Raw genomic sequence first — 27,359 nt, forward strand, 5'->3', positions numbered from 1 at the left:
TCGAGTTTTCATTGGACGACTCGCAAAGACTATAAGTTGAGAGTATACTCATTTAAGTATTTAAGAGTTAAAGGAATTAAAGTCTTTTCTTTTTATATATCGCATATAGAATCATCAGTAAAAGCAACCACTGTTTTATAAATTAAATAAATAAATAAAGTGATTAATGAGGCAATTTATTAGTCGAATCTTTAATTAATAAATTATTAAATAGGAAAATATATAAGAACTGGTTTTAAATATTTATTTATTAAAAAAAACCTTCCAAAAGTAACCTAATTTTTTACACACTTAATTTGAATTTAAAAACTAAAATAGTATAATTTAAGCCTGGAACCTTTTACAGTATGCTGAATTTCGACTGAAGTTTATTACAATTAAACAGATATCTTGCAATATGTAAATCAATAATTGATAATGTTTATGAGGTACCCAATTCATCTAGTTTTCAGAGTATTTAGATAATTATTTTTATACACAATATCACATTATAGTTACTAAAATAGAATAACTTTTATGAAATATTGCTAAAACTTCTGTCATATTAGCATAACTTAAATGGATATGATATTTTTACTATAGGTATAAAAAATATTAATACAAGGATTCAGAAATATTTATCTACGGTATTTAGTTTTCTCTCTTAACCTATTTAGACTAAATTATTATGTAACAAGTTTAGTTTCATTAGTTAAGTTTATTTATGGTTATACTTAAGTTCGGTTTAATGGTTAAGGGCCTAGTTTTTAGCAGTTTATCTTATTTTAGGACCCAATTTAGACTATTTTATTGTCAGTCTCTGTAATCTAAACTCTCCAGATTTTATGTACTTGTGCAATCAGCTGAAATGGAACAGGCTCGTGATATATAAATCAATTTTATTATTTACCTTGCAAATAATTGAAGGATAGGTAGTCATTGCAAGTCAAATGGAAAATTTGGTAATTTTAATTTTATAAAAAGGCAGTGTGTTCAGGCAAGTGCAGACTTCCGTTCATTATTCATTATACAAAATAAGAAAACACAAAAAAAGCTTATATTATTATTATATGAAGGTTTGTCTAGCATACTAATTCTATTTGGCAGTTTATTGCTGATTAACGACTTTTGGTGGACACAATGGATTCAATTTTGCTTATTTATTTAATTTAATTTAAAAAAAAATGTTTAAATTACATATTGCGTAGTGTAAAGTATTTTCTGATGATCGGCCTATTTAACGAGTATCAGAGTTTATCAAAATTTACTTTAATAAACTCTGTATGATTTAATTTCAAAACTACACTAATTCATTTAAAAAAAAACATGCCTATTTTTGTTTTCTAAATCAACAAATATTTTTGAATCAAAATAACACATATTTGCCCCGAAAAGCTTTGCGCATTTTTCGTTCGAATTTCACTAATTAGAACCTTTTAATAAAACAATATTTGAATAAATATTTAGTGGAGCACCGATAACGTCTGGCTCCGAGGTTTTTAAATTGAAATTAACGTAAAAACACAGCCAAAAAAAGGCCTTTGTTTTTCGATTATTCATTTAATTTTAACGTTGCAAAAACACGAGTTCGCATGTCCAATGGATTAAGTATATTTGTTTATTAATTTTTGTATGTAAAAGGCGCGGGTACCATCATAACAACTTTCTACTGCAACAAATGTGGTTAGAAATTTATTAACTTTAAAGAGCTATTCAATTAATTCTTTAGGTTCTAAGATCACCTTTTTATCAACATCAAAAGCTCAAGTGCGACAAGATCATCCATGCGTTTATTGAGTTTATATCTCGTTATAGAAATCAGGCGGTGTTTGTGAAAGTTTAAAAAGAAAAACCTATTAAGGAGGCAAAATTCGAGTCCTTAGCACCTTAAAAAGCTCTTCCATAGTCACCAAAACCAGAGAATTCACTCTTAACATTATTCGGTGGGCTGAAGTTGGCTCAGCAGAATTATGACCAATGAGACCAAACATTTTTGAGCATTTGACAAGCACACAGAGTTTCATTAATTAGGGTCTTGGAAGTTCATAATGAGCAACACGACTTGTTCGTGAAGAGTTTATTATGTTAATACAGTTTATGAATACTAAAATAAGCTATTAACAGTTATGGAAATTTTAAGGGAGTGCATATAAACTTAGATTGCAAAAGAAGTTTTTTTTTGAGCAATTGCAGAAGATACAACAAGATTTACAAATGCAATTGGAAAAAAAAAGTGATTTAAATCGAGGATATAGTTAACTAACACATTAAACTCGCAGCTTGTAGAGACCGATAAACCTATTCCTCTAAAAAGACGAGGTTGTCCTCGTTTCGATGTATATGATTCTAGAACTAAAAAACTAGAGGCTTTAGAAGTGTTTAATTCCATTTTGTAACAGATTAGGTTTCGATTTACTTTAACAGGACATCTAGACACTTTTGAAGCTGTTTCTGTTTTATCGTCTAGAAGACATCACGAGTATGTAGCCATCGTAAAAGCCAGATGCTTGGATTTCATAACTGCTAGAAAATTAAACATATCCAAGGGCACCTTTAGAAGCGATACTTAATTCAGCTCTATTTTACACTAGAAGCCAAAACCTTGAATTGCTTTGAACTCATTGAACCCATTTATCTCTTTATATGAAGAAGGTCTTAAGGCATATCCAGAAAATTTGGAAATCCAGATTTATTTCGAGCAGAATCTGAAAATAAATCATGGTTTTTCCTGTGAGAGTTTGATAGAAATTCGGTATATACAGAGATACCTTTTTTGCCTTCAAAGATCGTTGATTTTTCATGGAAAACTTTCAGAGATATTAAGGAAGTGTCAATTTTTTAGGAGGAGAAATACCTTTTTTATCTCTTAAGATGTCTGTCTATGTCTTAAGTGTATGATTAGTATTATATTAATATAAAAAATATAGAGGCATAGGATTTTACAATTTAAAGTTTTGTTTTATCTGGAAGCCTGCTCCTTGATCCAGACTATATAAGAATTACGTGGTATTCCTGGTATCCACAGTCAATCGGAAAGACTGCTACATTACGTCGTATATTAATAAAATAAACATTTGTAGGTCAAGGAAATAACTCGAAAGCGTAAGGTTCTATTTTAACAATGTGCACAACCTTTTTGCACTTCTGGAATCTACATGGGCACATATTTTTCAGAGCAGATCACGGAAATGACTTTGGCAAACCTGACAGACCATGCTAAAAACCACTGCGGTTGAAGTGAGGCAAAAAGATTTTCCTTAAAATTGAGTTTGGAGTTTGTTACGCTTTCTTCTCTAGAGCATTACAGCAAATGTTCATAAACTCAAGATCTCTGGACCATGCAAAGATCTAAAAAACAGAACAGTTCCATTCAGGAACAAACAACGAACATGTGGACCGACAACCAGACTCTCAAGTGTGAAAGAGACGATGTGTGAGATAGAGGGACAGCATCGTTGCATATCTGAGAACAGTGAGAATAGAATATGATACTGCATTAATGCAATATAGAAAGAATGGAAAATAATCGTGCAGTCAGCCTACCAAAGATGTTAAAGCTACAAATAATGGTGATCCTAAATTAAACTATGAGTTTTTTAACTCCTAGTCTGAATTTCAGTAATATGCTTATCTTAACAGAAGGTTGCAAATTGCATTAGCTTACCATTACTAACAGTAATAAAATAATTCAAAAATTTAACAGTTTCTCTTACAAAAATAAATAAAAGGTAACATTATTAACTTACTATATAACAATCAAATAAAATAAGTAATTATATAACTGATGGGCGTAAGTCCCCTTGCACAATTAAATTATAAGTAATGGCCAAACTATGTCTAAAGGATCTTTTGAATGGTATTGTTTTATACCAGGAAATTTTCAATTTATTCTTTTTTAGCATATTAAATCTACTAGACACCATGGATCCAAAATTCCGTTTCTTGTTTAATTTATATTTAGCAAATTTAAGCATGTCAACCAAGGTAAGATGTAATCCGTCCTTGGAAAATTGCAAATAAATCAAGCAATCCCTCAATGACAAGACTCACAACCATGGAATCACATAATTTTTCCCACATGTCTTGTATTAAAGAATGTCTATTTTTATAAAGATTTCTTGATAGGATTTTCGAAATATTGACTTTAGATGTGATCAAGAGCGCAATTTACCATCTATTAGAAGACCAAGGGTTATTACAGTTAAGCATTATAACCTAAATTATTGTAGGCACGTTATTCACCTTGGACTTTAATTTTCCATTAATAATTTCACTAATTAATAATCACTTAAATTATTGTATATGAGTAGTTATTCTCGTCTTAATGGTTACCGGATGATAACGAAGCAGCAAATCAAGTTTATTTTTGTTTAAACGGTGAAAAGTACAATCTTTTGAATTTTTAAACTGTAAAAGTTATATGAGCCGTTTTGCGGAAAAGTGGTCTAAATCCCTTAAAGTAGAAATTTAGAAAATTGATATTTTGCATCTCAATGAATTAAAAAATCATAGTAATATATTCTTTACTTTTTTGTACATATGTATAATAACCCTGTACTAAAATTTCATATGGTAAACATTTTTACTGATTGCGCCCATTAATTACATTTTTGCCGCCCAATGTCATTCTTCCAGTAAGTTTTTTTCAAAAACATAGCGGAAAAGTGGTATAACTATAATAATAATAATAATGTTTCTTTATTTAGCATCATGCTACAAAAAATTACAAAGAAAGAAAATTTTTAGAATATAACTAAAAATAAAAAGGAAAATTTAAATGGCATATAGTAAACTAACAAATAGGTATTATAGGTATAAGTATAAATTATACCAACAAATGACAACAGATAATTTAAAAAATATATATATAAAACTTAAAACTATCATAAATTTGAAACAATAAAATTTAAGACCTTAACTAAGATAACAAAAAAAAAAAAAAAAAAAAAAAAAAAAAAAAAAATATGTAAATATAAAAAATTTAAAACCTAGTCTAGAGCCTAAAAAATTTAAAATTTAAAAATATAAAACCTTAAACTATATTAAAATAGTAAAGATAAAATAATAAAACACAAAGCAATACAACCAAAATAAAACATTTATACCTTATACCTATACAATATAATATAATTTAATTTCTTGGGATGGAATATATATATCTTTTTAATGTTTTTCTAAATGTGACTAGGCTTTCACTGTTCTTTAAATGTATTGGCAATTCGTTAAAATATTTGAGGCCTTTATGGAGAATGGTATTTGTCATTCTGTCTGAAGTATGTCTCCCCATTAGTACAAAATCCCCTCGCTGTCTGGTAGCATAGTTATGCAAATCACTAAATATTGTGATTTTTTCGCAAATATATTCTGGTAGCAATTTATTTTTTAATTTAAAAACAAACATACATGTATTAAACAATATTTTTTGTTTTACTGCCAAAATATTTAGGACATTTAGCATATTATCCACCGGTGTATATCTATTACATTTTAGTATGACCCTCATGGCTCTGTTTTGTATGATTTGAAGTCTATTGATCTTGTAATCCGGAACACCAAACAGGAGTGCAGAACAAAAATCTAAATGCGGCACAATAATACTATTATAGATTAATAATTTTAATAAACTTAAAGAGTTATATCACTTTTCCTCGTAAAAGTTAACCAAATTTCACAAAACTGATTAATCAAAGAAAGATAATAGCTGTAGTATGTTTACTATGATATCTATTACTGATAAAAGTGTTTAAAAAATAAGAGCTTAAAGAGCAAAACATTACTACTACTTATCTTACATACTAAACTTACAGTAAGGAGAGTAAGAACAAGTTATTAAACAAATTAATCTTCATCAGAATTAGATAATGAACACTGTCAACAGCATCTTCTTTTGTCAGTAAGTCCAGGAAGAACTGATGCTGAATCGGGGGAATCCACTGAAGAAGTTCATTCAAAATTTTTTTTTCTTAGCCACAGTAACTGATCTACACACTACGTACCATAACACTAAAAAAACCTGCCTAAACAAGAAAAAGCGAGTTTAATAGGACCTGGCGCGATATCGGAACAGCGTAGTACTTTGACTTATACCACTATTCCAGCGAACGAATCCATTTTCTTAAGAGGAATAACGTTAGTAAGCTCTTATCTTGGCTAAGATAAAATTTTGACTTATACCAGTTTTTGACTGAATATATTAGACCAGTAGAAACATAATTATTGATATAACTCAAAAATTAAAAAATACTGACATATACCACTTTTCCTCTGAGCGGCTCATATGCTTACATTTTCAAAATTGACCAATCAAAAAAATGATTTTCATAAATTATTAATTTAAAAAAAATACTGCTAAAATACCAATTGAAACAACACAGTTTAGTCCCGAAGCGCTTTGCGCATTTTTCATTCGAATTTAATTAAACCCTTTTAATAAAACAATATTTGAATAAATATTTAGAGGGGCACCTATAACACCTGGTTCCGAGGTTTTTAAATTGAAATTAATGTAAAAATTTAGCGAGAAAAAACGGGCTATTTTTAGAATTTTTATTTGATTTTGAGGTTTTGCGAAAATACGAGTTCGCGTATTTTATGGATATTTGCTGTTATCCTTTTTTGCGTAAAAAATCTGCGGGTTAATGATGAACGAGGAGTAAATAATTGGCTCAAATTCTGACAGATTTTATTCGCTAGTTAATGGATATATAATTAAAATTTAATAGGACTTTGAATATCCAAAGCAATTTATTTTATTTTAATAGTTACATGATATTCAAATTATCCTTAAGCATCTTTTTTTGAGGCAAGCTAAGAAAAGCTAGAACGAAATATAAAAATATTCTTTCTTTTATATTTAGCAGTTTATAGGGCATATATGAACTTTAAAAAAACTAAAACCTAATATAAATCCATAAAAAAATATGAATCCTAGTATTTATGATTAGTACATATGTTTCCAGTTTTATTTTGCATTAATCGCTTTATCAGTTTAGTTTAAATCGTTAACGAATCTATAATCATTATTATTATTGATACATTATTCCCACTAAACTTAAAAGTTTATTATTTCTAATCTATATTTTAGTTTTCTTAACACAAAATGCCTTTGTGATTGAACTATCATATGACTATGATTTGTATGATAATAATTTTTATTATTTTATAATTACATGATTTATAAATTTTAATAAGCTCACATTAAAATTTATAAATCATGTAATTATAAAATAATAAAAATGATAATCATAAAAATCATAGTCATACGATAGTTCAATCACAAAGGCATTTTGTGTTAATAAATAAGACAAAAGTATTCTTGTTAAAGCATAACTTAATTACATATTAGCTTAATTTATTTAATTGGGTATTAAAATTATAAATATCTTGGAAAAATATCTGATTTTTCGCTAAAAACAGTGTATAAGGAGTAAATGAAATATGTAATTTACCGATGTTATATTCCACTTCAGATTTATATATAGGGTGTGAATCTAAAAACTTTTAATAAAAATATCTCTCAAATTGGTTCAATGGTTTTATAGGTAAGGGGGAAAAAGTACAACCATATTTAAATCTTGCGCTTTTTGCTGTAAAGCATGAACCGTAAATCTTAAATAATACTACCTCATTGAATTACTTTAAATTAAAGTACTATTCATATAAACAATATTTTTTTAAAATTTTGTATAGGATCAAAAAAAATTAAATAAAAAAAAGGAATTTTTTTAGTTAAACTCTATTTTATTAAATGAAAAAAACACAATCAAATTACTGTTCTTGTATTAGATGCACATTCTGTTATAATTTGTTGCCAAAGATGATTAAGAAAATCTGCTTGTATTTTAAACACATCATTTTTTGAAGTGATCAATTGAATCCAGAAAAAAAAAATCACGAGGTGTTGAATCTGGTGATCTTGATGGCCATCCTATTTGAGCTCTTTTTCTAATTTATTAATACGGAAATGTATCGTTTAAATATTATCTCACAGAAAGAACATAGTGAGGTGGTGCTCCATATTGGTAAAAATATATTAAATCTTCGTTTGGGTTCCTATTTTCAGTAGTATCTAACTGATTTTCTATTTGTTTTACTATAAGGATAAATGATGTTAAACATTTCCAATTCACATTAAAGCCCAACGGTGCTATCACCCAATATTCCCGCCCATACATTTATTTTTTTAGAATTCATAGATAAATAATATTTGAATTCTTTTAACTAAGCTATACGCCATGTCTGATATCGAATTAATATAAGAAAACGTTAGAGTTCGTTGAAAATGGGGTGCAAACAGCCCAAAGGATTGCTCACTCTATGACCTAAATATTACCAAATTTAGATAATCTAACTCTATTGGTTTCAAAGATATTCTCATTAAAAATCATAATAATCATAATAGTCATTCAGAGGAATCCAATACCATGCCAAACAACTTCCAGAACAGTAAAGACAAGGTTGAAACATTTCTTTTAGAAAAAGACATCAACAGTCAAGTACAGCCATAAAACACTAAAGTTGCTGATTTTGTACTTGCTAGGTTTTACACCAAAAAAGAAAATATTGGAGAAAAATCTCGTATATATTCACACATCCAAAAACCATGAGAAATAACCTCCAAAATACCAAATACGAAGTTGAAGCATTTTTTTTATAAAAAGATATCAACAGTCAAGTACAACAAAAACAAAAAAGTTGCTGATTTTGTTGTTGCTAATATAAATAAAAATAGGCACATACGACAGTCATATAAGCAAAAGAACCTAAAACACAATTCTTTTTACCTATTTACAAAAGACTGATTGGTTAACAGAGAAGTTCAAATTGGTTTGCTGATTAGCGAAATTAGCACAGCTTGTCGGAAAGAAGTTTTGTTTGTACTTAGTTCGATAAAAAGGAACTTAAAAGGGTGACGTTGATTTGGTTTGCCTTGGGAACGTATGAAGACCGATGTTAGAGAGAAGGGATGGACAGATGAACAAAGGGAAAGAAAAGTTTATGATCCCGTATCCTCTAGCGAGTTTATAAAGTTCTAGCTGAGCCTATTAGATATAAATGCTATAAATCTCACGAATTTTCTTTAAACTCTTTTAATGACAGACACATGAACATTATAACACAAGGTCAGACTGCTGATGCACAAGAGTAGTGTCAAGAGATTATTAAAAAGTCTTAATAGTTTGAAGGTCTCGAAACGAAATTGTGAAATCATGACAATGTTCTTCAATAAATTTAAGTATCTGAAGTGATTTAGGTATTATGGGGTTAATGTGAGATACAAATAGAAATCTAGTATCAAGTGTAACCTCTAGGTCTATGACAGAAAACTTAAATACTAAGAGAAAACTAAAATATTACTGATTTGATATGAAAAACTAATAAGGTTTACAATCTATTGATACTTTAAAACATTAAGCTCCATTCCATTTATGTCACACCACTTCACAAGACTATTCAGGTCGTACTGCAAGTGCCAACATCTGTCAGTATAATAAAAATTTGCTCTTTTGGAAGCATTCATGAATATCATTTTTAAATAAATAAAACATTTGAGGCCCCAAATGTGCACTATGCCAGATGTATAACCTTAAATGCAAATCAGCTCTTTAACCACTATTAACAATGATCCTTGGGTTCTAAGGTGTTCAAGCTTAAACATCAGATGAACATCGTTGACATATGACATAATAAAATGCCTAGAAAAAGTCGTTATATATAGAATGAACCTGATACGCATTCTCCAAGGTATCCAACAATTGCTTGTTGTATCATTGGAGGTTCTGCTCTGCAGATAGCATGAAAACCGAACTGGTTACCCAAAATATCCTTGTTAAACAATGTGCCTAGATACTCATACATATAAGTTTAAAAAAGTTCAGTTATGGCATTGGGAATGCTTATTGATGTTAGATTTGTGATAGACGATTTATCTTCAGATATAAAAATTGGAGTTGTATCTCGATTCTCAACGGTGGGAGAATATAAAACAACATTTTTTACAAGATTTCTTATTAACCTTCAGGCAGTTTTAACAATTTCTTGAAATAGGACTAAATAGAATTAAAAAGTCTAGGGTTAAATAAAAGAATCATTCTAGTAAGAGATTTCTGGACTCATCAAGCAAGGAAAGTGACTTCCAGCAATATTTTGGAAATAATTTTAAATATTCCCAAAAGTTCATTGACACACCTCCATAATAAAAGTTAGCAGCAATAATTCGGGTTATCAAATTGAGTTTTCCATAAATATTCCATCCTATAACTTCGAAGCAAAAGTAATGGTACCTAAACCAATTATTGCATCATAAATGAAGGTGTTTCATAAGTGCAGAATAGGCGAATTATGGGATTTAGTGGGTTACTTAGAGATAAATGCCGAGAAGAAGTCTTAGGCTTATCAATATCTTTGAGATGACACATCTAAAATAATTCTCTAAGAAAGTAACCTTTGATCAATATATGACCACCAAGATATCAACAGGTTTAGTGACCACAATCGCCTAATAAGATCTTCTGAAAATCTTAGTGAATTCAGATGATCTTAAATTAAGAAACCCAGAAATAAGAGAGTGTGTGAAGGGCAAAGATTAGTGCTTTCATTAAGAGTATGCTAATCATGTCCATCAACTGGGTTTCTTGGTATCTAATTTAATCCAGGAATAGTGTGCAACGTTCAAATTAAATCTCTTTCAAATAGATAAGCAAGATTTGTTTCAATACGGCAATTTGTTTGAATACTCTAAGAACAATATACTGTAATCTGTTTCTCTGTTTTTGCATGAGGATATGCAGCATAGTCAGTAAGAATATTTAGTATAGAATGAAGGTAGTAAGGATTGTTTATGGAATAGGGATGGCTTCTGTCCTTATTCTTGAGTGTATAAATATCAATACTGTATAAATCGATAAGTAATTGATGTTTATGACAGTCGGCATAAAGTCTGAAGATAATAGAATTAAAGACTAAGAAGGTTTTATAGAATACCGATTATTGCAAATGTTTTTTAAACAAAAATTCTTACTAATTTTTAAAAAAATCTAACACCATGTCAATTTAAAAAACCGTTAAAAAGCTTTTAGTTAAAAATATATTTATATTTTTAAAGAGTATTTTAATTGTGAAAAAAATGAACCTTTGTCTTATTATTTCTAATTATTTTAACTTTTCGAATTAATCAACCTGTACATTTCAAAATATTCTCCACTTTCTTTTAAAATTATTTTCCATTTTCTTTATCAATTATATTATTGTATTAAGTAAGACAAAGCCTCGCTCCTTCATTAGTTTGGAACTTGAATGAATTGCAAAATCAATTCGTTAAGCCTTAACTCAACTGCGACTAAATGAGAATGCAAATTTTGATAAAACCATAATGGTTATCCAAACTTGGCTTGAAGCAAATAAGTTACCAAATGAAAATGTTATATAGGTACTTATAACTAGTTTGATTCATTGTCTTAGAAGTTTGCTATGTTGAGTTATTAACCTCGGTTTACTACAAACTTAAATGGGTTAATTTACACCAAGAAACGTATTCTAGGAGAAAGATTTAGGTTTTTCAAATATAACATATCTCTCCTATTAAGACCATTTACAGGAAATTGTAAGAAGAATTAAACTTGTAATGCCATTGTTTTGTACAAGTACATATACATACCTATGCAAAGCACTATGATACTACTGACATATTAAAAATGCTGAGATGTATTTTACATATACGCAAAATCTGGGATGCACTTTATTAATGAATAAGCAAATGAAAATACTAAAGAAGCAGGACATTTATTCTAATCGAGCAATTCCATGTGATAAGACATTTAGGATACTACATGCAAGATTGGATGAACCTGAGCATTTTAATAAAAGATGGTCCCAAACTAGAAAACCCTAAACTAGGTGCTATAAAAGAAGATTGAGGATGATTGCATTACAGCTTAAAATCAGCCCAAAATTATTAAACGAAACCTCGTGTACCCATATTACATATAGGTGGTTCAAGTTCTCTACTGCCTTAGAATTAACATCCAAGAAATATTGCAAAATATTCGTAAGTGGTTAATTGGATGTAGTAGACAATAATATTTGGTAAACTTTCACTCTCGAGAAACCCAGTCCAGTGGAATGGCCACTCTGTTCATGTGATCTAACGCCGTTAGAATTTGGTTTATGCCAATAAGCCAATAACTTTAGACTTAATTAGAGATAACATCCAATGCAAAATTGCCAACGGTAGATTTACGTAAAAGTGCTGGAGAACTCGATAGAAATCATCTAGTTATCTATTTATGAGGTTTTAAAACCCATGCGCTAGACGTGAATGACTTAACGAATCCGATAATTGAAATGCTTTAAGGAATTCTCCAAGTATGTCAAAAAACTCAATCACCTTTTTTTATATAATTTAAGGTCGAAATTGTCTGTTGTGTTATTTTCATTTTATGCTGTTCATAAATAGATTTGAACGGTAGATTTTGCTGCCTTTGGTAATAAAATATTAAAAGTTCAATAAGAAAAATGATTTACCTTTCTTTGTGGTTGCTGCCTGATAGCCGTTGGTTGTGTAGCAACAAAAGTCCTTAGAGTAGCTAGAGGAGCTGGCAACCCAGCAAGCATTGGTTGCATGTGCATGGCTGGAGCTTGTAACTGAAGGTGTCCCGTTGCAGGGTGGAGGGGCACCGCCACCATCTTTTGCAAGGGCATACCCCATGGGAGGTACCAAGTACCTGGATGTTGCATGTTTTTTTAGTACTGGTCTAAAATTAAAGAAAAAAGAATATTACATTTTTAGAAGAAAATAAGGATAAAAGTGCTTTTAACGTATTTGTTTATCAAATATTACGCACGTAAACATATCCAATGGGTGTCCAAGTTATTGAATAATTTTAATGTTTTTTTTTACTCTATTTTACAATTACATTAATTTCGCATAGTTATGAAACTAATATATTGTAGATCGCGATAATATTTACAAGAATTATTGCCTACTACAACCACTTTAGCATGCTTCTTTGAAAAATTGCTTAAATTATGAATAAATTTATTGATCAGTGTAAGTTAAACATATAAAATAAGATAAACGTATGATCAGAAAATGCATAAATAATCCATGATACTGCCAAGACTGTATTTTTTTTTTGACTAACGTTTGTTTTATAATATCATTTTTTGCAGTACAATAAGCATGAACGATTTCATACTTAATGTATTCTATCATTATAGCATTCAATCAATATTAGTAAGATATAGTGATCGAAGTAATAAATCCAGTCTTATGAGTTTTTACATATAATTTTCACACGTCTTGCTGCAATAGTACGTAATGACTGTGGATGTGTCAATGCGCCTTCTGTGGATAAATCATTTGCTTCTTTTTCTTTCTCTATGGGTTTTATTAATCCGGTATCTAGGCTATTGTCTTTATGCCCACTTGCACATGAACGTCTCCTTGTACTTCATTGATTTCTCCAATGCGTTTGATAATGTCAAACAATAAAATCGTTAAAATGCTCATGAATGCCAAGGATAGGCAACTTATACAAAGGAAAGATAAATAATAAAAAGGGTGTACGGCAGGATTAGAGGATATCAAATTAAACAGAGAGATAATCAATAACATTAGATATGCTAATGATACAGTTGTTGTTGCAAATAACTGTAGCGAGCTTTAAAGACTCATGCAAACCATACACACAGCAAGGCAAGAATATGGCCTAGCACTAAATACAACCAAAACCATAAACATAACAAGTTCCGATGCAATTGATATTAAACAACCAAAACGTAGAACCAGTAAAGACATAATTAGAATAAAGACATAAATATAATAAAAAAGACAAATTATAATAAAAGTATTTTTTTTTAATTTACCATTGTCTTTGGTGATAATAAATATTAACTAGAGAATATACATAATAATCACTTTAATACATTAATCGTGACATATACATACCTTGGAACTACAGTCAACACAAAATAAGATCAGTCAACAGACATAAGATCACGACTTAAAAAAGCGATAAATTTCTTAGCAATATGAAAAAGTGGTTCACAAGCAAAATCTCAATGGAACTAAAATCAAGTAATTTGTCTTCCCAGTCTTCTTCCATGGAGCAGAGATATGGACCACAATAAGTAATTTATATAATTCTTTTGAACTATGTATATATTGACGCATTCTTGAACGGATAAACTGAACTAACCATATCGTCAACGTGGAAATGATGCAAAGAATAGGCAAAAGCACAGAATTAATCTTTACGGTAAAGAGATGGAAGCTTGAATACTTCGGACATAAGGCACACTAAGTATCGCCTGATATAGTTAATAGTCGACAGCATCCCATGTAACATACGATACTTAAATAAACGTTTATTTTTGGTTTAGACCAGGCGTATAGTTTTGGTCGAACTTCAACGTTACAGTCCGATAAAATGTCCGTGTGAGATACATACGTCGGCGAATTTAATATTATGTTAATGTTATTCACGTTTAAAAAGAAGGTTTGTTACTTGCTAATAATATAGAATTATTATTTTATTAAAATTAAACATTTAAGGACAGTATATTGTGTAGTACACTACTACATTTTTCTAAAATTAATTTAATTTTTTAAATCCTTATTTAGTTTTGAGCAAATTCATTTTCTTGAGGCTTTTCATTTCAGGAACTATTTTTACGTAAATTAATAGACCATTTTTGGAATTTTTTTTCTTTTATTTTGTTTTTAGCCTACTAACAAAATCTATAGAAATTTTTAATAATAGTAAAATATGCTTCTATAATGTGCTTGTTTATTGCAATGAACATTCCCAAAAATAATTTTCGTAAAAATAATGCATTAACTTAAAAAAAAAAACAAGAATACAAATTTGATCAAAACTAAATGGGGATTTGAAAAATAAAATTTATGTCACGGAAGCCAGTGAGAAAACGTCAAAAAAATGCCTCGGATGTATAAAATACATATGCCAATTTTCTGGAAAATATCCATATTGGTAGCAAAATGTTAAAGTTAAAGTTTTTTTTTGAATTTTTAACACCTTGTAGATCTGAAAGTACGAGGCTTAGAACATACATTTATGTAATTGTTTTTTCTTATTTTTTATTGGAGAATCACCCTCTAAAGTTCCTGTACATCTGGTATACATAAGTACCTTACATGATAGATTTACTTCTCAATTTATCTATTTTTTAAGATTGACAGCTGTTGCATTATCAAAAACTTCCTTGTATATTAATAGGTAACTGCAAATTAATTGTTTGGGTTTGACAACAGCCATGAGTCTTAGGGAAAAATAAATTGCGTAGGTGACATATGTCATCATGTCAAGTTATCCTAAAATATCTTATGAAAACCTTCATTCATTTTGTAAGCATAATAGAAAAGTATAATACTAAACTTTTAATATAAAAACGTGATAAAAAACAACTTAATTTTCACTTTTTTATGAAATATAATATTTTTTATATGAAATTGCTATTTTTTGCCGAACATGACAGCCGCTAAAATTTTCTTTTTTTTTTTTGCAAAATGATATATGATATACGTATATTCTACAGTTTAATAAATATACCGCGACCGTATACGGTTGATAAATACACCAAAACCAAACGTTTACTAAAAACTCATTTTATCTTCAATTTTATCTTTCGATATACAGTGAGTATGCAAAATACACAGTTTGCAGATTGAACTACTGATTTCAAACTATCAGTAAAAAATTAAATTAAATCTTTAAACTGCAATGCTAATTCAAGGGTATTAATAAAGATTGTCTACAACTACAATTATATTGATGGTTTTGACCACAAACAAAATAGTCCTGGAGTGGTTTTCTGACTTTAGAATGCGTAGGGCAACCTATACAAAGAAATATAAAGAGTTGGGAGATATATGCAAAAGTTAAGCAAAAATACAAGCCGATCGGCAAAATACGGTTGCAGACAAACCGCATGTGGTGAAGCTCGTAGTCTATGCGAACATAGACAAAATAGCTAAGGTTTTATTTAATATCAGGAGACCATGAGTTATGGGATGCTCTATTATCTAGTTGTAGTGCAGACGGCACGGAGAATTAAAATACATAGTTTTATTGAAAATATCAAGACTTCTCCCATTTGAGTTGCAGTAATTTGCGGAAGAATAGTTTTTTTTTCTTAAGTCTATTAAATCTAAGCTTATTATTATAAATTTAAATCACAATTTTAATTATATCATATGGATATTTTTCTTTAACCGAAAAAGTCAGTCTTAGCAGAAATCCTCTTCATCTTTTTTTAGTTTAGTAATTATTATTTATTTACTACAAATTTTTTTGTTAAGTTGTAAGTGTGTTTAGATTTTTTATTGGCAACTTAATCTGACTACTTGAAATAAATGACTTTTAACTTTTTAGCAGAAATTGAAACCTTGATTCACTCCCTTGAATAATTGTTAACTAATTTTCGAAGTAAGAAATAGAGGGAGACGATCAGAAAATCTATAAGCCTAAAAAGTTATAACTATAATTAAAAACTTACAAGTTGCGCAACTTGCAATAACTAACAATTTTAGGACACAAGTTTATAGCACAACAAAAAAAGGTTATCTTAACTTTAATTCTACTGAATTTTACAATAGCATGTATGCAGTAATTTTATAGGCTAACCAATATTTTTCTTAATCCGCCTACCCACTACCGTAACTAGCTGCATATTTAGCGAAATAAATTTCCAAATTAAACCGCTGTCAAAACTTATCTTCACCAATTAGCTTAGCATAAATAAAACCTAATTACAGCACGATAGACTCAAATACTATCCAGATGTCTGTTTATTTTTAACTGCAACGATTTTCAACTTTCAGTGGGTTAAATTGAACATTCAACGAGTTTATAATTGTAGGCTCGTTAAAGTTTAAACACCCCCGTTAAATATGAATATGGATGTTTCACTTATTAAAAAGATGTCACCAAAAAAAATTAATCAGTATAAATCAGATCAAATCCAGACATAATAGAAATTGCCGAGGCTGAAAAAAAGAGGTAAACGTTCAGTAAATTTTCCGTGTCTCGATTGAGAACATATTCGGTAAACAAAGCAAAAATCTAGCCTATCTATAAGGTATCCTTTTTGTTTTCTCTGCTTAAAGCAAAACAAAAGAAAACGGTTTAAGCAAACGTTTACTTTTACCTTTCGTAAGCTATTATGGTTTAAGCGTCGTGACGCTGTTTGATCGATGCCTCTTCGCGTCTCGACGACTGGCCCGGACGTACACCGGGTAAATGATAGAGCGAAGTGACAAAAATTACCTCCGGTAATATTCTCATAAAATATCTACCAAAGTGCATGGCGATGATGATAAATTTCAAAACTTATTGAAAGTTATTAATGGTATTAAAAAACCCATTTCATTCTGAAAGACATTATTAACTATTATAATATCACCTAACTACTTCAGGACAATGAGGTCTTGATACTTCAATTAATCAAGAATGTAACCATAAATAGGGAAAAAGCTTAAGAATTAATATTAACCAACAAACATTATTTATGTATTTGGTAATAAAAAGCATAAATGAATGAATAAAAGCATAAATACCATAGAATGTCCTATAGAGGGCAAAGAAATACAAAGCACATTAAGTATTTGAAAATCCTCATCAATACATGGCTAAAGATGGCATTGTGTTGCTGTTGGATCGCTACCATCTACCCTTAGCATATACTACCAGTTCAATTTATATTTATTATATTCAGTGTTCTTTTCAGGTAACAGTTATTATAAAGTCTGATCAATTGATCATAATGCTGTTTTAATGTTTATGTCAGATTTTATTTAATAAATCTTTTTACAATATGATAAATATATTCAAAAAGTATTCATAAAAAACTTTTCCTATTTGCTTTTCAAATTAACTTAAATCGTTCATCAACTCACTGAAGAGCTATCAGGAGTATATTGAGATCACTAAGGTTTAATGTGATAAATTACCAAGTTAGAAAACACACAATTAATAAACATGGTAGCAATTCTCAAGTCACTATACAGGCTGAGCCGTTTATGAAAAATGTAGCGTGTTTTTTGTTAAAACCCAAAGGATATGTAATTGTTCATTTTTCAGCTATTTAAGTTGCTAAAATTTTAAACGTCACTTTAAGAGACCATTTTGATTAACTTCCCACAGCCTGATTTAATCAGCATTATCCAGGGTCGTTGAAAATTAAATTAAAATTTTTCATTTACTAAAATATCAGAAAGTCATTTTAAATGGAACACCCCATATTTTATTTTAATTTATAATAGATAGCTAAAATACCTTTAATTTAATATAATACATTTCTATATCTAAAAGTCCCGTTTTAGAAATAAATACTTATTTTCATGAAATTTCACAGTTTTAAACATTTTTATTTCATAAATTACTTAATTTAGTTTAATATATAAAATAATTGACAAAGATAAATGACAGTGACATTTTTAGTTATAGTATTACCATTATGTCTTATAAAAAACTAAATTAAAAAAGAAACATGTAGAAAATTTAACAGAATGTATCTAGATCTACAACCAATGGATAAAAAAAGCTTATTTGTACTACAAAATTCTTAAAATAACCCTGAAATAGGCGTTCAGTTAAATTACTTCAAATATATGTAGAGAAAGTTTTGGAATTTCATTTCCTAAATTATGAGCATTTTGTAAATTTTTTGAAAAAAAAATTAACTTCTTCAAAATTTGTTTTCTTAAAACTGTGTTCATTTTTAAAAAAATGCTGGAACAGATATCTAGTCAGATTGTTTCAGGAATATATGTAAAAATGTTCAGAATTTTGTTGCCACTGGTTTTTGAGTTAAAAGCATTTTTAAAATAAAAAAAAGACTTACAAAATTATTTTTTCCCTCAAAACATTGTTTTTTTTTTAAAAGACTCTAAAACAAGTGTGTAGTTAAATTATTTCAGGAATACGTGACGAAATTGTAATTTTTTTTTCACTGGTTTTTGGTTTATATATATATTGATATTTTATGAAACTTCGGAAAAATAAAATCGACCTCTCTAAAAAAATTGTACATTTTTTAAATAATGCTAACAAAAGTACTTAATTAAATTACGTGTAGAAATTTTCAAAATTATATTTTTTCTGGTTCTTAAGATATGGAAAATTTGTGAAATTTTTGAAAAAAAGTCGATTTCTCTAAAAATTTATTTTTCTCAGAACTCAGTTAATTTTTTGAAAAACACTAAAAAGTTACTTAGATTAGATTATTCCAGGCATATGTGTAAAAATTCTTATAATTTTAGTTCACTTATAGGTATTTTAAATTAAGGTTAAATTATAGGTATTTTGTAAGATTTTTTAAAAGAAAATCGACCTTTCCAAATATTTCTTTTCCATTATAAGTTAATTAGATTATTCCAGGCATATGTGTAAAATATTTTATAATTTTAGTTCACTGGTTGTTAAATTATAGGTATTTTGTAAGATTTTTTAAAAGAAAATCGACCTTTCCAAATATTTCTTTTTCCTCAAAATTCTGTGCAATCTTTTGAAAACGTTAAAATAGGTATCCAGTCAAATTATTGTGGGAATATGTATAAAAATTCTCAATATTTTATTTCTACTGTTTTTTTTAAAATATGGGAATTTTGTAACATTTAAAAAAAAATAACCTTTTCAATCATCTTTATCTTGTATAGAAACAGAATAAGAAGAGTACCCTAAAAAATAACAACACCAGAAATCGGAAGGTCAACTAAGAAAGGTACATTAATTAGGAATTCTATTATTTGCCCCAGATAAATATACTTCTATACATTTTCCAGCTTCTTGCTCTCTTCTTCTATATGTTTATTGGTGATTTAATTTTTGAAGTGTCGATTCTTCAACGCTTCGTAAATTCTTCCAGCATATCGTTCAGCATATTGGAAAGTATATTGCTTACATACGCAACTTGCCACTATCCTATGTCTTAACTCTTCAACATTATCAATTGGAATATTATAAACTAATTGTTTTAGGTAACCCCAGTGAAAAAAGTCCAATGAGTTTAAATCGGGAGATCGCGGAGGCCACGATAAGCCACGAGGTTAATATTAAGACGACGAGTCCTCTACTCCATCTGTATTTTACGTCACTTTTCGCTTTTGTAAAAGCCGTTGATTTGGTAAGAATTAAATAAAATAAATAAAATAGTTGTTTACATTGATGTATTTAAATACTCAAAATGTAATACTTGGCGACATCAAAAAAATTAAAATTTCGTAAATTTTCGTGCAATATTAATGACTCATCCTGTATATACCTTAATTTTCCATTTAAAATTATTTTAACGCATTTTGCAAGATGAATAATTTTTGAGATCGCCTTGATTTACTCCTCTATTTATTTTGATTATATTAGTTTTTAGATCACCATTGAATTTGACATGCATAGTGGCATTTTTGTTTATAATTTTTAATAGGTTTGTATAACGAGAATATATTCTGGCATTATCTATTAGTTATATAAATAGCCACGGCTCAATTGAATCAAAAGCCTCATAAAAGTCTATAAACGTCAGGTGAGGTAGAAAGTACGTTGTTGAAGTATGCTGTATTTTCTATCAATGTTCTTTTGGACTGAAGGTGGTCATTGCGAAACCTTTGTTGGTCAATCTATTGGTAATATTGGTAAGTGTATACAAATGAGACAAAATTATCCCTAATAGAGGGGTAGAGATGGCTATAGAATTTCTTAATTTGTTCAGCAATACTTCTGCTGTCAGAGATTACGTTATTCTGCTGGTTTTTTATTTTGGTAATAATGAAAGGTGGTAATTTTGACCTTCAAATCCGCATTTTGCGTTTTCGATAGCTTTAGTGTTATACATTTGAATCTCTTTCCTCACTTCTAAATAGACACTTTGTTTAGTGCCTGATCTTCTAGTGCATTTTCTGAAAGTCAATAATTGAGTCTTCCTAAAAATGCTTATTTAACAACAAATCCGCAAATCCACTATATATACTTAAATTGAGTGAACTTTTTATTTAATTTTTTTATTCCTAATCCCTAAACTTTGACAAATTTCCTCACTTTATACCTTTTAAAAAAATATTACCGTCCTTTACCCATCTGTCACGTCCTTTGGCTTATTAGAAAAGTTATCGCTCTCTTCAGTCTGACCGGGAGGCAAAAAGTCACTGACCAAGAATAGAGACATCGAAGTTGCCATAAAAATGCGACATTCGGGGGCTCGGTTTACTTTTGTATAAGAGAGCAGACGAGCAAAAAGTTTATTTTTGTTTTTATAGAATCTTTGAGTTATTGGCAAAGTTATGAGTCTTCATGCACGTGGGCTGAAAGTTAATTGTTCGAAGAGGATTATTTTCATCTTATTACAAGAAGTTTGTTGTTTGGAACAATCAGAACGTATAACCATAATATATAGAGGAAAAAGTTTTACTTTTAGAAACAAAGAAAATATACAGAACCAAAGTTCATTAATTTAATTAATAACGGAAATTAATGCTCAAAAGCACCCTCAAAGAAACGTAATCCTTTATGAGAGTTAAATAATTATAGCAAAAATTAAATGCTTATAAGAATTTTAGGCAACGAAATACCCAAAACCGTTCGTATACAAAAATACATATATATATAAATATATATGCAATATTTACTGTCAAAGCCCTCAAAGTACTGCTGCTCTATATATATATACATTACCAAGCAAGAAAGCAAGTAGAACCTCCTTACTAGAAAAGAGGCTTGAATCAAATGTGATGGAGGGTTGAGAAATACGGACGTAGTTACGGTACGCGGATGATACACTGATAATAACAAATAAATAGCATAAAATTATTAGATAAACAGAGCAAATGGTACGGAATGAGTTTCCAGATAGTGGTAATAGAATCCAAGATATCTACCTCCAAAGTTTGGGGTTTTTCATTTTTTGGGTATACCCGCCATATCGATTTTTTTTACCAAATGATTTATTTTTTTTATTCGAACTAACTATCGGCTTCCTTCCATCATATACATCACGAAAATGCCGGGTTATAATGGGATTCATGCAGAACTAAGGGGATGAGAGCACTTTGAAAATATGAAAAAACGTCATTTTTTTACCTTGTTTTTGAGCCTAAAAATGGGTCTTAAAAATGCAAAATCTCGGCTAATATAATAGCTATGACCCTGCAAATGATCCCGATGGATTCAGAAGGACTGAAATAAGTCAAAACCATTGAAATTTTCTAGATAGTTATTATAGAATCTGAGGTATCGACCTCCAAAGTTTAAGACTTTTCTTTTTTTTTGTATCTCCCCAAGTATCGAATTTTTTCGAATTCATACTAACTATACTAGCAATTTTTTTGTGTTGTTTTTTTTTTGCATTTGTAGTTGCACTAATTCCTCAGAAACTATTTCTGAATCATTTCCAATGCTCGCACTCTGCTTTTACTGTAAAATTAATATAAACCTCGATATATCGCTTCTTTGTTAGTTTTATCAGCAATCTAACCAAGTTCACAAGTTACAGCTTTTTATTTTCAGCTTTCTGTAATTGATAGTTTGTCTTAAGCGAACAAGGACTGACATATTTTTTGAAGTATATGTTTTGCTATTTATTATATATACGAAATTAACTTTAATTTAAAAGCAGTTAGAATTGACTTTGTTTACATAGTTTTCACATATTCATTATAATAGGTAGTGGCTAAGAATTTACAATTTTTGAAAAATAAATAAATAATTTGCCAAATAGATTATCCTGTAGCTATTATTTGTTTAAAATAGACAAAAAACTCATTTACTATTATGACTTTTTAAGCATATAATTTATTTAAATACATTTAATGTTAGCAATCGTTTTTTGTTACGTTAATTAACATACGTTATTCAAGTTAAATTTTTTCAAGTTTTTTTATATTATTTAATTAATTACCGTGCAGGTAAAACAGAACTTGCATTTTATTTAAGAGTCTAATACTGTAGCTTTTATTTACTTATATTATATACTGGTTTTACATATATATATTCTCTATGAAAAATATCTGTTTTACGTTATAAAATAATATTTATACTTAAACTTAGCGTGGTTTATTACAAACGTGTCAGCACCTCGAAGAAATTTATAGTTTTTTTTTATATTAAGAGCTTTTAGCAAACATCTCGCATAAAAATAAATCTTTCCTTTTATAAAGCGTAGCACTATACTCTACTTTTACTTCTGGCTCTATAAAGTAATATGTGCTAGGTAACAAAGCATTTTGAGTGATGTGTCATGTTTTCAACATGTAATATATTAAATATTTTAGGTACAATAATTTTAAAATATTTAATAGTTTGTAAAATGAGACTTTAGCAAGGTTCGTTTGTAACTGGTTTTTAATTACTTTGTTATGCAGTACCGCTAGAAAATAAAAACAAAAAATAATTATCATAAATTTAACCAGTCTAAAGATTCTTAGATCGTCTGTATAAGGGCCAAATTAACAATGATGAAAACATTGAGAAATACCAGTTAAAAATTTAAATAGTTCTATTTTTGTAAACATTATAATTGCAATTAGTTAAATATGAGGCTCTGAACTTATTTTAATATAGAACCACTCACACTAATTTTAGAAAGTTCATTTGCATTATGGAGTAATCTATTCTATCAAATGTCTTATTAAAATCCCTATAAAACCTATCAATTTCAATACGCTTAACAAAGTTAGATTTTAGTTACTCAACATAAATTAACAAGTTACTCTGGATTGGAAACTTAATGGTTATATATTTCTACAATTTGTATTAAATTAAACTTCAAAAGTATTTAATTTATAAATACTATTAAACCAAAAAACAATAATAGAGATTTTGTTTTTGATTCAGTGAAAGAGATATTTGGAAAACATGTTTGGTCCTTTGAGCCGGATTTTGCACTTAGTCTTGAAATATATTGCAGATATCTAGTTGGTTTTTAGTCTATCTAATCAGCACATCCTATATCTTCTATAGTTGAGGAGATATTCGGAAAAAACATGGGGTTATTCGGTTCCGATTAAGAACTTCTAATTCTCATATCTTGGAAACTATTTAGAATAACCCTATGGTATTAACCCAAAAAAATATTAAAATACGCATAAAAAATGCAACAAAAATATTAATATTAAAGAAAACACTAATTTCTTTTCAGATAATTATTTATTAGTTTTCGTTAGTTTTCTTTTATTGGCAACTTAACGGATAATATTTGCACAAATTTTAAGTACTAGTGAATTCCTATTATCGTTTTTATAGCGGATTGTCTTTTGCTAAAAAGGGGACATTTATTGAAACAAATTATAGAAGTCTTTTACCCTTAATTATTTAAATTAAATTACCATATATGTCAATAGACAAATTAAATTACTACTTTTAGTATCGTTGTTAAGACTATTCCTGTCTTTTTCTTACTGGTATTGTTGGATATATTCATGTGTATTATGTAAAACACTGATTTATTTTAAATCTCACCCTATGGCAACGATGCAAAAAAAGAGGCATTGGCTACTATACAGTAGATCAATAAAACTATAAAAACATACAACAACTATAATATGTTCTATAGTTTAAGAGAAGAATATTTGTTCCATTGTACCGCATATTGCATGCACAGATTAGTAATTATTGGTTTTCCTATTTCCATTGATACCAAACATCCTATATCTCCTTTATTTAAGGAGATATTTGTGAAAAGTGTTTGGATCTTCGAGCCGGATTTTGCACTTTAAGTCCCGATGTCTATTATAAATAACTACTTAGTGTTTAGGCTCATTTTAATTAGCATTTAATTCTTCACTCAATTAGTTAAAGTTATGAATAATTATTTTCTTTTTTTTTAATTGACTGGAAAAAAAAATGTATTTGGACATGTCAATAAAGCTCTTGTTTCCTATTCTCATTAATATCAAAAATCCTGTAGCTATTTTTCATAAATTAGGAAATATTTGCGATGAAAATTTCGTCATTCAGATGTTAAAACATTGTATCTCAAAAAACCACAATTTTCACATATTTTTCGCATATTTTTTTTACAATGAAAATAATTTAAAATAAAGTTGAGATACAAGGATTTTAAAATAAATGTTGTTGGATTAAATGAGATGCGTGTTACTAATTTTTAAATATTGTTTTATTTGGTTGAATGTTGATTATTCTACATTATTTAGATAATGGGATTGATATTCTTAAGTTATTATACTTATCGCGAGAAATTGGCAGGGAATTATTATATAAATTCTTGTGAGCTTTATTATCATTTAACAGCATTTTTCGTGAAGGAAGTGGAATCCACTTATCTTCAAAGTCTAACTTATACTGAATGCCATCAGACTTTGTGTATCTTAGTACTCTAATATCTGTAACACAAGGGTCACCAGTTCTTTTCCCAGGACGTATCGAGTTGAAATATTTTAGATCAGAGATGTTTAAGAAAAATGTATGATCAATGTATTTTACTATGTATAGCCCTGATTTTGAATGTCGTCTTGAATCTTTAATAATCTGCACATAATTGGATGGGGAATAGATGTTTAGATTTTTTTTTCTGGCTTCAATGCTTGAGTGTACACTATCACACTGCATTTGCGAGTGTCCTTTAACCAGGTATTTTTTCATAATCTCCGTAAAAATCTCCATAAAGAGATTAGAGGGACACAAAGTAAATGGTCTCAAAAGATGTTTATTTTTTTAAAATGATTACACGTGTTTCGCCCTAAGGCATCGTCAGATCTAAAAGAAAATAGAAAGCAACCCTAGTACAAAAACAACAATGCATAGACACAAATTACAATATAGAGATTTGACTTAACGGTAAAGCTATTGGATTAACACCACAAACATTCAAGTTAAAACAAAAATAAATACATATAAAATAAAAATAATGTTGACGTTCATATTAATTTCGGTGTCAAAACTAATTAAATAAAAGTAAACAAAACAAGCAGAGTGAGGTTAAGTTGAACGGGAGAACAGAAAAAAAGCAAAAAACAAAATAAAAAATAAAAAGTGAAATATGACTTGGTCGAGAAATGAACCAGCGACCATCGGGTTCGTAGGCAAGCGCGATCCAAGTCGCTTGTAGGCAAGCAACGTATTAACATACGTGCTATCCACGTCGTGGTAAATATTGTTGAAAATTAAATGCGGTTCGAAGGTAAAAACATCATTCACACAAGACAGTACAGGACTCCTTTTTGCCCGGAAGGATTTTTACATTTTCCGGGATGGAAGGAAAGTGTTTTGAGGACAATAAATGACTTGTAAGAGCCGATTTAGTCTCGGTGATTTCGGTATCTTTGTGTTTATTATATTCTCTTAAGTGTTCCTGCACTCTCGTTTTTATTTTCCTTCCAGACTGACCAATGTAAACGGCATTACATTCCTCGCAGTTAAGTGAGTAAACTCCTGTTTGGCTTAAGGGTTATTTTTATCTTTAATGTTTACGAGCTTTTTAAATAATGTGTTGGAAGTTTTGAATGATATCTGTAAATTATAGTTTTTAAAAAATTTAGCAAATCGGGAGGAGATACTACCAAAGTAAGTGAGGCAATGAAATCTAGAATTTTTAATGCTGGTGTTATGGATTAAATTATAGGAGAGCTTGTATTTATTATAAAATTTGAAATAAATTCTATTAATTATACTTAATGGAAACCCATTATTTACTGCAATCTGTTTAATTGTAGCTAACTCTTTTTGAAAGGCGCTTGCTGATAATGGCATTTTGAATAACCGGTAAAAAAAGGAGTTGAATGCAGCAAATTTATGAGAATACGGGGAATTAGAATCAAACTGGATAATGTTGTTCGTCGAGGAAGGTTTTCTATAAATATCAAAGGTGATTTTGTTGTTATCTCTAGTCAGCAAAAGGTCTAAAAAAGGAAGCTTACCGTATTTTTCTTTTTCTAAGGTAAAAGTTATGTTAGGATGTAGAGAGTTTAAAAAATACAAAAAATTATTCAGTCCAAGTTCATCCCCACTCCAGGCCAAACAGACATCATCCACATACCGTTTGTAAAAAACAATGTCCTTGGCAAAGGTAATCTCTGATTATCTCTGATAAAATCTAATCTCTGAATTCTTATTATCAAGAGGTCTCTTTGAGAAAAATGGACTACTTTTTTGAATAATCTCCGTATTTGTACGAATAGAATAATCGAGCAGAACATTCGAAAGCAAAGCATTCCTGTTTTGTGCGGCACAGCCGTCGATATAAAATATTATAGGTTTATTTTTTGCTTCCATAGATAATTCATTATCTAAAAAATCAATTAAGCATGTAGCAAAACAGTTGCTTTTCATGCCACCCTGGCCCTCATGCCAGACGTAACAAATTACAGCCTTTGTGACTACGTTATAAATTGTAAAATTGCTAACTTTTCTTTA

The 27,359-nt window shown here is 29.1% G+C and overlaps 1 protein-coding gene across 2 annotated transcripts in view; it reads right to left on the reverse strand.

The window, feature by feature from the left end:
* LOC126745370 (pseudouridylate synthase RPUSD2-like) overlaps positions 1 to 27,359 on the reverse strand; it is a 427,187-nt gene that overhangs the window by 354,986 nt on the left and 44,842 nt on the right. For both annotated transcript variants that reach the window (XM_050453192.1, XM_050453190.1), the window contains exon 2: positions 12,502 to 12,731. In XM_050453192.1, coding sequence (XP_050309149.1) covers positions 12,502 to 12,714 — 213 coding nt within the window. In that variant the 5' untranslated portion in view covers positions 12,715 to 12,731. The remainder of the gene's footprint in view (positions 1 to 12,501; positions 12,732 to 27,359) is intronic.

The sequence above is a fragment of the Anthonomus grandis genome, chromosome 15 (genome assembly GCF_022605725.1).
Source record: "Anthonomus grandis grandis chromosome 15, icAntGran1.3, whole genome shotgun sequence".
NCBI classification, from domain to species: Eukaryota; Metazoa; Arthropoda; class Insecta; order Coleoptera; family Curculionidae; genus Anthonomus; species Anthonomus grandis.